Genomic DNA, 16,388 nt, shown 5'->3' on the forward strand with positions numbered 1-16,388 from the left:
AGGTTGCGTAACCCAACACTGTTCTTACAGATGAGAAAGCCAAAGCCCTGATATGTTAAATGATTTGCCCAGGGTCCCACAAGTACTAAGAAGTAGCAAAGTCAGGATTCAAGTTCTGACTCCAAAAAACAAACACTATTTCCAATGAGTCAGAGGCTGAAGTGTAAGGAAACCACTTTGACAGCTGACTAATCTTACTCATCAATATGCACTCCGGAACATCAACTCCCAAAATGTGATTAATGCTAAAATATTTCTATTTGTATTTTATTCTGAGGATATGAATATTTAGCCCTAAAAATGCTTTCTGGAAAAGTTACATAGTCAGACTGCCAGACCCTCCTCATTTGTACAGGAGAAAACCCTCTGACCTGTCCCATGCCAGAGACTTAAAGCAGAAGGGGCAAAAGGGACTATGACTAGGAGAATAAAGTATGACCTTGAAAATGAAGGCCAGTCTTTCAGAGTTGAACATTTTATGGACTTTTCTTCATTTCCCAGTTCATTGAAGTCTAAACGCCACTTAAGTTGCAGTTTTACAATTCCAGATGTTGGGCTATATTGTAACATTTTAAGAGGAAAACACCAGATCTTTTCAGATTACCAAGTAACAGAAACAACAGACTTCTTTACAGAAACAAAAATATGAGTTAGGCATAAACAAGAACTTCTGAAATTCCACTACAGAGGAATATTCTGAAGTGAATTTAAGAGTAATCAAAACAAAGTGTTCATTAGGATTAATTGGTAGCTAAGGTAGGAGAGTTGAGGTATTGACCCTCAGCAAATCAAAACCTATGTATGCGTGCATACTCTCAGCCAATCATAAGCCAGATTTTTCAAGATTCAGGAATTCACTTGTTCCCTTTGAAAGATTATTCCCTTATGTGGAACCTAGATATGTATTCATGGTCAGAGAAGACAATTGTTTTCAGAAGGAAAAAAAAAGATCTAAAAAATTTATTGCTAATTATACAACTGCTGTATTATGAAGAGCTACGAATAAAGTGCTTTAAGTACTTTACACTAATTCTGTGGTTATGAAAATAATTGCTTGATTCAAATTATTTTAAGTAAATTAATTCTTTAGTAGATATTTCCACTAGTGCTACATCATAAAATAATTGTGTAATTAGCATTACATTAGTCAGTGCTGCCAAGAGTATACCCCTAGAACAACAACAGAAAAGAGTGGTCCTTAATGTTATCAATGAAGAGAGAGGAAAGAGAAGGTAGGGCTCAAAGGAGAGAAGTTGAAAAGAAACATAGTGGGACACAATATATGTGTCTGTGTGGTGGAAGGGAGTGGGGAGGCGATGAAAGAACTGAACTTATTGTTAGGCAAGACAACAGACTGGAATTATCTGCTTCCTGTTGTCCTATACTGGATTCAATGGTTAAATAAAATGATAAACTCGAGCCCAAGAAGCAGCCCTGTATTAACAGAAATGGTATTGACAATCAGATTCCCTATGCCAAGGGTCCAGTGGCAATTTTTTACCCAGCACTACTTGAGTTTTTTCCAATGGCCAGAATTTCTAAACTGCTATGAGAAAATAGAAATTGAAGCCTTCAGAAGTCTACCAAAGTTGGAGATCTTGCAGATAAACACTGTGCTATGTGTTTGACAGAGAACTCCAACTATGATGTGACCTGACACTCACAAGATCTGCAAAAGTATAAGGACAATTTAAGAGAAAACCCTGCTGTAGCCTGGAAGGGACTTGCCATTGTTCAAGACATGCCACTTTTTCCAAAACCATTGACTTTAGATACAAGTCAAGAAGCAGTTAACAAATAATCTGATGTACAGTCAGGCCTAAATCCCTCCATGTTAGAGTGTATATTCAAGAGCTGGAGCAAAAACACAGCAAAGGACCTGGCAACTCAGCCTGCCAAATTTTTAAAGCTACATAGAAACTGACTATTGAGTCTCATGCCCTGTGAAAAAAAGCTGATGGATCCTCCCTGAGAGACACAGACGTTACATAAGCTCTGGTGCGCCACACAGAGAACAGCCATCCTCCCCACTGGCACGGAGGACTTCCACCTTCAGTCTTTTCAGCGTCAAGGTACGCATTTGTGTAAGGCCTTCACCATGACATAATAGGCATCAACAGTGATACCACACACATTAAGCAAAGAAAAGAAGTGGCCAGCATCTTTCCATGTTTCCACTGTGCCCCATACCTTTGAAGATGGAACAGATTTTATTGTCCTGGGTTGAATTACCAGCAAAACATTGAAGGCAAGTATCAGGCAGACACAAGCTGCATACACATAATATTCCTCATGAGCCCATTAAGGGTGGCCAACACCGTATTTCAACATCCAAGTAATCAGAGATTTAAAACAGACTTTCATTCCAGTTAAAGTTTTCAATAAACATTTTTTTATTGTTATTTATAACCTGTCCTAGGAAAAAATAATAAGTATAACATGAAAAGCCAACTGAGAGTGACCCTGTAGCACCAGCAGTGAAGCAGCTTAATATCACTGGGATTTGCATCCTATCAAACTATTCATGCTGAGGCTGGGACCCTGGTGCTAATTTCTAGTAAATTTCACGCTTGATGTCTCCCTGTTGTGGGTCATTGCCGGTTCGTCTAAATAAACTGCTTCCAAATGGCTCTTCCATCTAAATATTCAGTCAGTTTTTATAATTTAATTTTGCATTATGCTGAATAGCCTTCCGGCCAGATAGAGCTCATTGGAAAAAAGCCCCAATACCATCTTGATATGCCTTTATTTATTTATTTATATTTTTACTGCTTGAATTAGACCTCCTAGGCCGCCTAGTAAAGAGTTTTTTTTTTTTCCCTCCACTAATGTCAATTTTCAGCATAGCAAGAGCTGTCTCTAATCTTTTCCTACTCATTACACACAATTTTGGAGTCATTTTACCCACAGTGCAGTCGGCTCCTGGCTGTGTGTTTGTGTGCACTGAGGGATAGCATAATTGTTTATTTTCCCTCCCTGTATAATCCCCAGCCAGTACTGAAACCAAAACTGCAAACATCTCCCCAAGGGACATGGAAAATGACGAGAGGCTCTCTACCCAAGTCCCTTTACATGAGATAATATGGAGAAAACATCCTAACCTGTATGTAAATATAAAAGGCACTATTCTTTCCCCGCCTATACCTACCTAGGTCCCTACCCTCCACTCCTGTAACCTTCCCAAAGCTTATTTGTAACAAGTGACATGGAAATGCAGTGTTTCCACTGTAAGGTTCCAAGCCCAATTCCAGTCGGTGGTTTTAAAACCAAACTCCAGAACACAGAGTTGGGCTCAGCCTATCCTAGGCCAATAGCTTGCTTCTGGATCCTGGATGCCCTGCCTGACCCAACTGTCCATAGAACTAAAGTAAGCTGTTGATCAGCAAAAGTATAAAATGCCCACAAGACATTATCACCTAGAAAAATATGCTGAGAGGGAGAGAGTAGGAGGCAGAGTTTAGTTATTTTCAAAGGGATTTGGATTCATATTAGAATTTTTCATCTGTAGACCTAACTTTAAAAAACGGTGCCAACTGTGCTAGGGCAGGCAGTCCAGCTGGGAGCTGGCCGAAGCATGAAGCAAAGAATGAGGCTCTGTCCCCAAGTGGCAGGCCTGAGGTTACCCCGAGAGTGACCACAACAAGCTTCATCAGATGTCAGAATTAAAGTCAACTCTAAAAACCCCACCGGATGGATTCCATTCAAATTGATATCATTAACAGCTAACATGGGCCAAGTACTTGCATAGGTTCTAGGTAAACTCATCACACAGCACTATAATCAAGTATCTTGATCAGGTGAAAAATCATGCTCAACAAGCTAAAGAATTATGAATTATGGTTAAAAAGAATAGTGAGCCAGTGCTCAAGCAACATCCTTCATTTATCCCAGCACATCTGCCAATCTATTCAGTTTGGGGAGTTAGGGGAACAGTATCTCTTTGAGGGTGGGAATAGGGAGAGAACAAAATGAATTATCCCAGAGACCAGGACTCTCCAAGTAAAGCATAGGAAAGAATTGTGGCATAAAAAGTTGTCCTCTACCTCACTTGAACAACTGCCTCTGTTCTTGAGGACTGGCATTCAAGTGTGTTTTATTTGGACTCCTACATCCACCACATTCTGCCACTGGTCTCAACCTACAACTGTGTACAACATAAGTTACTCCTAGTTAAATGACATATTCACTAGTCTATATCCTTATCATATGTTCTCCAAGGTCTCTATACAGGCATTAAGTGCAATATCCTCACTAAACTGAAGGATCCCATTTTCTCTCCATATTCATCTTAACCATCACATACCATCTAGCCATCCATCCAAGACATGTTTCCATTTGCCCAGAGCTACTGTCTAGTACCCTCCACAAAGGATCTGGACCTGCAAAGTCCATACCTCAAGTTGCTAAGGAATAGAATCCAATTTGCTTTGGAATGCCTTTCTTGAAGTCAAGTCACTTAATGGATGACTGAATGATTGGTGCAAACCAACCCAATTAGCTTTTTCATCTATTTGGTCCCTAGACCCTAGAATCCTCCCAGGTCACCTTGTCAACCTGGATGTACTGGGGTACATCCTGAATCTCTGCCTATTCTCCTTCCCAACCTCTTGCTCTGGAAACAGGAATTAGATCAATCAAACCACTGCTTCTGGAAAGATCATATAAACAGACTGCCATAAACAAAAATTCACCAACTCAATGACTCCTGAGAGACTATCTTTCCTGGACTACATTTTCCTTTAAGTATTATCTTCTCCTATTAGATTGTAATCTCCTTAATGGAAGAACTATCTTGCTTTTCATATTTACATTCCCAGCATTAAGTATAATTCCTGCAATATTTTAAGCATTTAAGAAAAAAGCTTTCTCTTTTATACATACAAGCAAATAATTTATTCTTTAGTAAATGCTCTTTATCCCATGTTCACTCAGAAAAGGGTAGTCCTGGTCAATCATGGATTAATCAACTTTCACGTTAGAACAAATGAAAGTATGTCCTTTCCACTGAAGGGTAAATTTTTTTGACAATGGTAAGACATGCTGGAATTTATAAGCCCTGAGTGGGGCTAAAATAATTATGTAAACATCACAATTTGCCACAAAGAGTTGTCATTTAATATGGGATCCACTTATTTCTTCTAATCAAGAATCTATCTTTAATCTCAATGGGATAACTTTCTCAAGGAATACTTCTGGAAGGGAAGAAGTAGAATGAAATTTAATTCTGTTAGTGTGTAATAAAAGTATACTATTTGAAATGCAATTGTGAGAGCTGAGTTCCAAGCTGCAGCAGCAATCAGACATGCTCACAATGTCCTTGGTAAGTATTCTTCAAAGTTCACATGGAGCTATTCAATATATTGCCATTTTTCTGCTCCCTCCCTCCCTTCATTTTCTCCAAATACACGAAAGGTCTCTGGCATAAAGGCAGAGTATCAAAGAAGATCACCTTTCATTCCACCAGAGAAGCCTCTCCAGTTGGCAAAGACCATGAGAGGAAGCCCTTCTCGGTTGAAGTCCTTGATGGCCTGATAGGTCTTAAAAGCAGAGTCTGGAAACCAAACCTGTCCTGCTTGTTGAATTATCTGTTGGGAAAAGTCAGAGAAATAAACATTATTAAGAACACAGTGTAAGGAACAAAGTTTCTTTAAAGTAAATCAGGCTTTACTGATGGAAAAAGTGATTTGGATTCCTACATTCCACACTAAAAGTTATTAATCTTCATCAGACAGACAAAGAGAGACTGAGAGGTCAAACAAGTTGTACAAAGTTACACAGCCAGTGAACACCACTGCTGGGACTTGAACCTGAGGTTTTTTCCTTCCTGCTAAGTTCCTACTACTCCCTCTAGTATCTAGAATCCATTCCTTTTAAAATTTCATTCCCAGTATATTTGGCAAAGCATGGGGCAGACCCCTTGAAGACTGTGAGCTGCATAGAGCCTCCCTCCACATATACATCAATATAGCTTGTGATTCTTCTGAGAATGGACTGCAGTACTACAGTTGAAATAAGGTAAATGTCTGGTTTTTCAGGCATAAAATAACCCTCAATCTATTTAATCTCATCATCTAGACTATTGGTAGTCCTGAATATCTAAGGCCCCTGACACTTCTCCTATAATAAAACTGGTAGAGTGTAAAGTCTCAATAATGGCCACAGACTCTGAAGACTGTGGCTTGAAGCATCTACATGGATGCACAACATACCCCAGATATGACATACCTTGGCCTCAGAGTCCAGGTTGGCAGGATCAGCTGGGATACTGAGCTCCACTGTTCTGGTTTCTACGGCAACAACTCCTACAGGTATTCCACCCAGCCTGAAAACAGATGATGGACAGAGGAATCCACACATGTTACCCTTCTACAACTAGTCATTTATTTTTAAATCCCACAACAGAATGGGGGGTTGAGGGAAGAATGGGCAGAGAGAGAAGAGGGCAGTGTGGAAGGAAAAACAATTAATTCTAAGAGAAAGAAGAGAACATCTAGCTTTTTTAGGTGCCACATATGTGGCCTAGATTCAATACCAAATGGGCATCATGACAAATAAACTAAAGGGTCATGGAATTTGTGAAAACATCCATGTCAGGCCATATTTATCCACAGCAAACAACATCAAGCACTACCACCCAATTAGAGATAAGCAGAACACAAGATGAGAGTTCTGGAGGAAATGAAGCAACTGACAAGCCAGGCTCATCCTAAGAGCTATGGCCTAGATAATCCCTAAAGTCTAGTTCTACAGCTATAATCCTATGCTATTTTGTCTTAAAAGTCTATTTGTTTCAATGAGAATAAATTTGGTTTACCAGGAAAGATGAGACTGTATGTATGGCGACTCTATGTAGTGGAAGGTAACAAAAGACAAAGAAACAGAAAAATCCTTAATTTTTGCTTGCACTTGGAATGAGTGGCAGAGGTAACTTCCATAGACTGAGAAGAGTGGTAGCAGGAGATACATCTCCAGGTACACATGGGCTGATTAATTTAAAATGCCTGAACAGAACTCCAAGGTCCCTGTGGCCTCTTTGCTTCTCTCCAACCCGATCCTACTCACAAAGCTTATCTGGTGAAAGCCCAGAAATGACACTATAGGGGGATGGAGAGATATGATCCTATGGTAGAAAAAGAACCCGACTTTCCAAGATGTGGTTCAATTTTAGCTTTCACAGCTCTGTTCCTTAGGGATGAGGCTAGATATGTTAGTTTTTCAATCCCCATAGACTACCCATTACAATGGCAACTAGAAATAGATTTCTCTCATCCCAAAAGACCTGTTGGGGACTAGGCAGGGACCACTCATCCCCTGCCCCCATCACTTGCCTGTACCCAATCAGATGCAAAGCACTCCAGACAGCACAGACAACGAGCGGGAGGTACACAGGAGGGTTTGGAAATATTCCTATTCCCAATGATTAACAATCCAGCTGGAAACTTGTAATTGCAAAAGCCACCCTAAATCGGTAACTTATAACTTATATATTAGGGCCCATGTGACCTAATAAAGAACATCTTTATCCGAGTATTACAGTTATTTATTGAACTTGAAAACAGCTCAGAACAACTTCTGTTTTCCATTATACTTCATATAAATTTTATCAGGCTAGCACATGAAGATGCTACATCTTGTTTTATAGTGTGTCCCTGGACAAGGTGCCATGGAATAATAAAAGACAATTTACAGCCAATAGCACACATATTCCAAACATACATACCAAAGATGAGTTTTGGCAGCACTTACAGTAACAATCCCAGAAGAATACATTTATATTTATTTTTTGAAATGCCATTGCTTTTGAAAAGAAGCTTCATTTTTTTTATATACGTGTGTATGTGTGTGTGCGTGCATATGCATGTGCATGTGCATGTGAGAATAACACAATGAAGCTCAGAACTTGTCAAATATAAAGGAAAAAAGTATCAGGCAAGGGATTGCTGTAAACGAGTACAAACAACAAGAGCTAAATGCTTTCTCTCGAGATGTCTACTCTAAGGGAAAATTCTGCTGTTGTTTGCTTCAAACACAATAAAATAGATGAAGCTTTATTATCTGCTTTCTATAGAAAGATCTCAAAGCCCTTTAAATTGACAGGCTCTTGGGATTTAAATCTGAATATTTTCTCTCCAGAGAAATAGCAGAATAGTTACACTTGCTTAAGCTCATAAGGGAGTTGGTAACACAGAATCTAAAAATGGGATTTTGGGGGCAGACCTGGAAGGATAAGAAGGACCAGCCTCTGTTTCTCTCTTTTTGTTCTTGGGTATAATGTTCGCTAGATATTTTTACATGACTTAACTCAGTTTCAAACACCTGTTTACCATGATGAGGTAGTAGACTTAAAAGAAATCCAAAATCCTTTCATTGTGAGCTTCAGCAATCTCTGTAACTAGCTCCAAGTCCTTCAAACTCAAAAAACTTATATATGAGACTCACTATTTGACAGCTCCTTGTTGCTACCAACATGAAGGGGAACTGCCTTCTGGCATGAAGGAACCACAAAACCTAGAATTATTTTCAAGGCCAGAATCTAAATCTAAAGACAATGTGGCATGTTGGAGAATCTCAAGCAGATGCCACTTTCCACAAAGATAAGGAAAAATGATTGCTACTGAGAGGAAGGTGAGCTCCAGATACCAGTCCCCAGGGCAGCATGTCTCAGCAGTGCAGAACAAGATTAAGATCAGTCTTGGCAGGTGCTTCTTACAAGGAGCAATGCAGATTATTCCATGCAAGGAATACCTCTCCTTAAGAGTAGGTATTAAAATTTAATAGAAAGTTCAATTTAATTTTAAGTAATCCCAGCAACCTACAGATTTTGTTAAACTTTATTTTATAAATCAAATCTGATTATGGAGCCATCTAATGAGGTTATTTCATAAATAATCTTCATATCACTAAGGGAGAGTTCTCCCATGGTCCACAAAGCTACAGGAATTTGATTTACCTGCTGCCACCTCCTTTATGCCCTTTTGTTTTGGTCTTATGAGGAGCCTAGGTGTCCAAGTTCAATATCAGAAGGAAAAGTTTCATCTGACTCACACAAAAAATATCCCTGGGGAAGCAATGCTTAATTAGGCTACCTGTGTAAGACCATAGATCAGAAAGTTAGAGTTGGGGCTCTTACTTGGGGATCCATGGATAGATTTAGAATGGGGCATTATCTATGAACTCAGAAGGGAAAAAATGATACCTTAATTTTTTCTAACCTCTAATTTTTTTTCACTCATTTATTTAAAAACATAATTCTGGAAAAGGGCACACAAGTTTCACCTGCCTGACCAAGGGATCTACGACACACACAAAGAGGTGAAGATCTTAGGTAAAAATAGAAATATCAGCAAGAGCTTTTGTATGGAAAGGTTTTGGGGTTTGTTTGTTTTTTTAGTTGAAAATAAGAAAAAACATTTATCAAGCAACAGAAGTCTTACCGGGCTCTACCAACCACAACAGTCTGTGCCCAAGGCTGCATGATCTCAGAGAAGGAGCCATAGTCAAAGAAGCCACTCAGCCACTGACCTTTCTGGGCTATAGAAAGAAGACAAAATGATCAGAGAGGTCCAAAAAAAAAAAAAAAATCTCCAACACCAGAATTTAAAGACTTGGATTTTGAGTTTGTGTTTTACGTTTTATTTGAAAAAAATAAATGATAATACATGTGAACATTAGGCTGCTGAACGTTCATCTGCCTTCAGACATCATCTCCTATTTCATTTGCTAGTCTGCATAAAGAGAGTCATTTATCAGCAGAGGCATCATTTATTGTTAAACGATGGGGTTCAGATAGCAGAGAGAGTTTGCATGCTTTTAAATAAATAACTTGGCTTTTTTCAAGACACCACAAACATTTGTCAAAAGGCAGCCAAGTCATTAAATATGTTTTCAAAATGCCTATTTCTATTTTAAAACCTACCTTACAATTTTCTCTTAAGTCCACTGACTTTTTTAAAACAAAACTGAAGATGATCACTTGTATGCATAAATGATCAGATGATGTCTGAATGGCAAGGCATTGAATTTGGGGAGAAAAGGAGAGAGTCAAAATCTCAGAAAATTTTAATTATTTTATTTAGAGCCAACAAAATACATCCAACCTGAAAAAAAAAAGGGGAGGGGGGGCATTTCTACTTCCTGCATGCTGACTGACAAGGTAAATATAACAGCCATCATGAACACATTTAAAGCCAATATTCCTTCTAGAACGTAGGCTTCCCCTCACTAGTAAATCATATTACCTTCAGCATCTCATTCGAAAACTTTTTGTTCCACAGGTTTCTGCATCAGACCAAGCCCCTATAAAGCTTGTGCAAATAAATGTTTCCAAGACTGTCCCCTTAGCACGCAGTTTTCTCAGTGACTGTTTTAATTTGAACATGGCCCTCCGCCCCCTAAAAACCCAAGTCCAAAACCAATTAAAAGTGGAGATCCGAGCAAGCTAACCTCTGCTGACTTAAACAGGATGGAGAGTGTTTTATCAAGACCAAACTTGTAATTACTGTGTTCTACATTCCTTACCTCTATGGCCCCAGTGTAAAATGTGATCATCCATTTCAAAATTATCTCTCTATCGTGAGCCCAAAGCTGATCGTTTAGATTCTGGTCTCGTGTCGAGCGTCAGTTTGAAGAATATCACAGCACTATCTCTTCTAATAAATGGCTTTAACTTTTCACCTATGAGATATCTGCTTTAACTTATCAAGGGGAATCATCTGCTTTCCTTAACGCTTCCACTAAATTAAAATCTGAAGTCACTTGATTTGGGAGCGAGTGTTAGCAGCACACAGACAAGAGGATGAATTACAGGGGAGATGATGAAAAAATATTATCCAAAAAATGGCAAACTTAGTTTACTGCAAATTTCATTTTACTCCATGAAATTCTGAGCTAATGACCCCCTACTTTGTAGCACACATGAAAGGGACATATATGTTTAAACTATCCTCCTCATCCTTACCCCAATTCCACCTTTCCTAAATTTTGATCATCTCAAATCAAGCCAGTAATTTGCCAATGTCCATCAGGGCCTTTAAAAATTGAATCTTTTATGATTACATCATTTTATGCTTCTTACTTAATTCAAGAATGGAATGAATATAGAAGTCATTTTAGAATTTTAATAATTCTCCTATTAAAAAACCCCAACCTTCTGCCTTACAGATTTCTTTTGTCATTTCTGAGCTATTGCTGTGGCAATTTGGCTTTACAGTTCCCCAAAAGCCTCGGCTGCACTTAGTTCAGAGAACTTACAACTCAGCTCAGCTGGGTCCTTTTTTTTTTCCCCCAAGGGAATAGTCACTAGAGCCTATTGTGAATTCCAAAGGGAGAGATTTCAAACCCAGAGAAAGACACAATTTATCTTAAGACTGGAGAGGAATCTTAGATACATGATCCTTATCATTTCTATAGTACAAAATTAGGAGGAAAAGTTGCCTATGAGACGATTTCTTTTTTCTTTCTTTTTCTTTTTAGAATTTGCATTTTTAATTTATATTTGTTAATGAGAGGTGAGTGAATGGTTGTTAATTGAAAAAAAAAAATTGTAAAAGATTTTTTTTTCAATTAACAACCATTCACTCTCTCACCTAATTGGGAGTGAAAGAGAACAAAATCCTTGTTACAAACATATATAAATCAAAGAAAACATTCCCACATTGGTCATGTTCAACAAAACATGTCTCACTCTGCATTGAATACATCTCTATCAGGACATGGGTAACATGTCTTATTATCAGTTCTCCAGAGCTGTGATTAGTCATTATGCTGATAAAAGTTCCTAATCTATGATGTGCTTTATGTGAAACTATTTATTTTTACTAAGATTAATGAAAAGTATTTGAAGATTACAAGTAAAATTTTAAAGGAAAAATAAAGGGAAAAAAAAATCAATCAACTTCTAGTCATCTGATAAAGTAAAGAATCAGCAATTTACCTTTCAACCTCACTATGAAGATATTTTTCTCTAAAGTAATTTAAATGTTCAACTGTCTTTAAATTCAATGAAATTTCTTTAGCAGCTATTCTTTTTTCTTTCATATATATATAAATAGCTTTAAAATAGCTACATCTGAGAACTCAAAACAATACAAATTCCTAAAAGACAAAACAAAAAAACCTGAAAATAGCCAAAACTTTCATTTGAAAGGAGGACTTCCCAATAGTATTTCTATTCAAACAGTGGATAGGGTTTCTAAGAGTAGATCTCTTTTCTTTCAGATAGCCTCAATTTTTCACAAATGGAATACATGAAATCTATCTGAATGTGGTGGGACAACCAGATGATCTCTAGGACTGCCTAGTGTTGAAAGAATTTAAAGTTCTGAAAAATTCCCAGAAGAAATACAGTACTGGAATATCAACAATGTAAAAGAATAATAAAGTATCATATAAAGTAGGCATGATACTAATTGATTATAAATGTACTAATGCAAAATCAAACTACTATTCCAATATTATCTGATTCAATGTTATTTATTTTCAGGGATTAGGTATGATCTCTATGCCTGACAATATTTGTTAGGATTTAAAATTTTTTGTCTATAAAATGCTATTTAAAGCAAAGAAGAAAAGGAACATTTATAAAGATAACTTAGATTTCTGAGCTTAGGGACTGCGCTCTAACAGGGACTGACTTTTAGGCTACATCTCATTTGTTCCTATTGTTGCTTTAGACGGTTATGCTTTGGATATTCTCTTTGATGAACTTCACTACTTCTGTATAACTGCTCATATCAAAATCCTGCCTTCTTCTTTCAAAACTACATATTTAGCAGTCTTTCTTCCTCTGCCACAAGCCACTGTGTACAAATCACACAGTGACCATGCAGTAGCAAAAAGGAAATAGACATAAACTGACATTTTGTGTGACGAATGGGAGATGCTAAGTCTCAGAGGGTATAACAAACATATACATACTTGGGTGAGGACGTCCTGCCAACATCCAGCGGGGATCGTAGGGGGCCTTTGTAGGGACAAATTCGATGATTCTATCAATAGGATCCTTGGAGTTAAGGAGAGGAACTGGACTGTGCACATTCTAAAAGGAGATTGGAGAGAGGAAAAGTACCAAAAAACACATAGCTGTTAGAAGCTTCCTATATTCAAATTCCGCAACAAAAGCTGGATTCAACTGACAGGAGGCCACATGTGGAATTATAAGCTCCAGTTTTTAAAGTAATCTCCTAACATCCCCAATCACCTGTCAAGTCCAGGGAAATATATACAGATTGTAAATCTCATTGAGAGTTTTGGGGGAAAAAATTGTGGCCCTTCTGCTTTTGATTTCAAGGAAGCAATATTGTGTAATTCTCAGTAATCAAATGGGAGAAAAGATTGTATAAAGAAAGTGTGTCCAAAACCCAGAGTCTTAATATACAGAGCTCTGTAACTAACTATATATGACATAAAAATTCATGGGGCAAGAAAGGATTTCAGGAAGCTGAATCAATGTAATCCAAAGCTATACTGCAAGTGAAGATTTTAAGTCAAAGTAGGGTCAATAGCAAAAGGGATAAAAAATTTTAATGTTAAGAATCCTTTAAATAATGGGCAATGACACCTGGATACTTTAAAGGGTAGGCTTTCCAATTTGTGTCAGCAGTAGCACTTACCTTGGGCATATAGGACAGCCAATGTAGGACCGTAAGAACTCCTTCAAAGTCATCACATACAGTACTGTGCGTCACTCCATTGTTGTGCATAATCTGGATGCCTCCAAGCTGGTTATTAGATGTATATACTTCCCGCCCAAGCACCTAAGGAACCAAGGAAAAGAAAGGTAATGGCTGACGTGTTAGCACAGAGTGGGCACTAATACATAACTTTAATGTTCAAGAACCAATGCTTCCTTCTCTATTTGCTAAAATAAGAAGAGGACAGCAGACCCCTGGTACAGTATAGAGTTTTAACTGTGTGGTCTTCTTAGATTACTATCCCACAAAGAAGACATATAAAACAAAGAATTCATTGTTGACATCTCTTGTGGGAAGTTGCTTTTTAATCAAAAACAATCCATTTTCCCCATTATGAAGCGCCACAGATACAAATATCAATTCTCCCCTTCCCGTTCTACCACAAAGGCATAATGTAGCCCTCTAAAATAGCGAACTTGGGGGACATTGGCAAGTTGAGAAACAAGGTAGCACCATCACTTTCAGGCCAGGTAGGGGTCATAAAAAAGCCCCCAGAAAAGAGCCAATGTTCATTAACAAAGCCTAGTTGAAGAAAATCTATAAGGTCATTTTATAACTTTCTTTTTTATTTTTAAAGATACAAATGCCATTTGCATTAATTTTTTAAGGTAGAAAATGGTCCCTCATCAAGGACTGGCAGGATCCAGATACAACACAGGAAGTCACATATGAATTCACAGACCAACCAAGGATTCTTCTCTTCTTGCTCTTTGTGTGCTGCATTGCCAGTGATTTATGTCCAAGCCTGCTTCTCTCCCCAATACCCAAGGGAATTAAGAGCTTCAACCCCCACCTCCACATTCCTTTGAAAAGAATCAACTCCTGGGGGGCTCAAAGGGCATCTACAATTGGAAACCACAAACTTTCTTTTAAAGTAAAAAAAAAAGAAAAAAAAAGAAGGGGGAGTGGGGAATTCCCTGGACTTGGAAATTGTAGGGTTTCTTTTTTTCCTTGAAGATTGGTTAATAATTTCTTTCTGGGAGGAGGTTTTCTGACCTGGCAGATGGAAGCAAGGCAGCCTGATCAGTGACTATTGCAAGCTGCTGAGTGTGTAGTAATTGCCAGTCATCTGGGAGAGCCCTGGAGAGCTCTAAACAGTTGTAGAGAGCTTACTGTATTTCACCTTTTCTTTTCCCACTCCTTTCCCTCTTTAAAAAAAAAAAAAAAAAAAAAAGAAAGAAAAAAAGAAAAGAAAGGTGAGAATGGGGGAGAAGAGAAAGTCTCTTAGTTCCTTTAATTCACTGGTTTTCTTTGAAGAGTGGCTGAAAAAACCAGAAACCAGGACCCAAAGGCTGCAGTCCTCAGGCATTTTCATTGCTCTGCAGCTCACAAGCTTCCTTTGCAATTATGACCATAACCTAGCCAAAATTCAAATACAGAGAAAACCTCCAAAGGCAAGTTTAAGCTGATAACCAAAAATATTACACCTCAGCCTGACCCTACTGGCCTTGGATCTATTTAAGATCTGAGAAAGGATGATGGAACATTGCTTAAGGGGAGGAAGGGAAAGGAGGGAGGGAAAAAGACAGAGAGATAGAGAAAGAAGAGCCTAGAAATAATACCTATCCCTTTTGCAAAAACTTACACTGCATGCACATGTGGTAGCCCTCCCAAAGTGGCATTCAAAGGGCCCACTATGTCTCTGTGACCACTGGACTCATTCTCCTCCTGGCTCTGTCTTTAATCTCAGCCCAGTCACTCTGGCTCTTTTCTCATTCTCCTGCTGTCTCTTTCCATTTGCCCTCTCACTGACTGATACACTGATCTCTCGGTCACTCGGCTTTCTGCTCCACTGAGTCCATATTACTAATAACACCTCCGCCACGGCCAGTTTACCTCATGAAGGCAGGAGCACATCATTACAAAATAAACTCATAACTTTGACATTCTAGCAAATACACGCCGTTTGTTATTTTTACGGCTTTAGTCCTTCTAACAGGCAGAGGGCATTACATACCTGTTTCATTTATATCTTTAAACATACACATACCAAAAACCAACCCCTCCCCCCCCCCAAAAAAAAAAATCAAAGCAGCCAGTTGATGGTGAGGAGTGGGTGGAGTCTAATGGAAGTAAAAACCCTGTCAATCACAGAAGCCCAATTCTGCTCTGGCTCTGATTTTATGAATGTAATAAACCTGGTGGCCCAAAACTAGTTGTTCTGGGGCAAAATGCCTTTTTCTTAGAAGCCATTAAATGTGATCATCAATATTTTTAATTATTAAAAATAAAAATATAAAAGGGGAGAAAGAATAAAAGGGAGAAACTATAGAGCTCCATTCCTTCCTCTGGGAAGACTAGATTTATGGTCACTTCTTAGGATTCTCAGACATGCTTACTACCCGCAGAACAATCTCAAAGTCCTGCTAATGCAGAATATCTTAGAATCTTACAAGACCTCAAAATAGAAGAGCAATGATAGATATCAGGAATATGTGGACATAATCAGACTAGGGTCCATTTACTTAAGAACACCTTCTATGGAAAGCTTCCCTTGAGCTTTTGACTTCTTGGCAATATACTCTTAACACCTGTGATCTGTTTTGAAGAAACAGAATATAGCATCTAAGCACATGTTCTATCAGGGGTTAAGACTTTAGATTCTACTGCTTCAACAAAAAACTCTGAAGAAGACAGTGTACTTTTGCCTCTCTGTTCAGCAAGAACAACAACTCAGGAATATTATTTCTGGATGGG

The 16,388-nt window shown here is 38.3% G+C and overlaps 1 protein-coding gene across 14 annotated transcripts in view; it reads right to left on the bottom strand.

Moving 5' to 3' along the window:
• The window catches only part of ACACA (acetyl-CoA carboxylase alpha), a 249,149-nt gene that overhangs the window by 28,417 nt on the left and 204,344 nt on the right, over positions 1-16,388 (bottom strand). For all 14 annotated transcript variants that reach the window (XM_031966554.1, XM_031966551.1, XM_031966547.1 and 11 more), the window contains 5 exons: positions 13,611-13,754; positions 12,916-13,036; positions 9,435-9,531; positions 6,226-6,322; positions 5,450-5,585 (listed from right to left, as the gene is read on the bottom strand). In XM_031966554.1, coding sequence (XP_031822414.1) covers positions 5,450-5,585; positions 6,226-6,322; positions 9,435-9,531; positions 12,916-13,036; positions 13,611-13,754 — 595 coding nt within the window. The remainder of the gene's footprint in view (positions 1-5,449; positions 5,586-6,225; positions 6,323-9,434; positions 9,532-12,915; positions 13,037-13,610; positions 13,755-16,388) is intronic.

The sequence above is a fragment of the Sarcophilus harrisii genome, chromosome 4 (assembly GCF_902635505.1).
Source record: "Sarcophilus harrisii chromosome 4, mSarHar1.11, whole genome shotgun sequence".
NCBI lineage: Eukaryota > Metazoa > Chordata > Mammalia > Dasyuromorphia > Dasyuridae > Sarcophilus > Sarcophilus harrisii.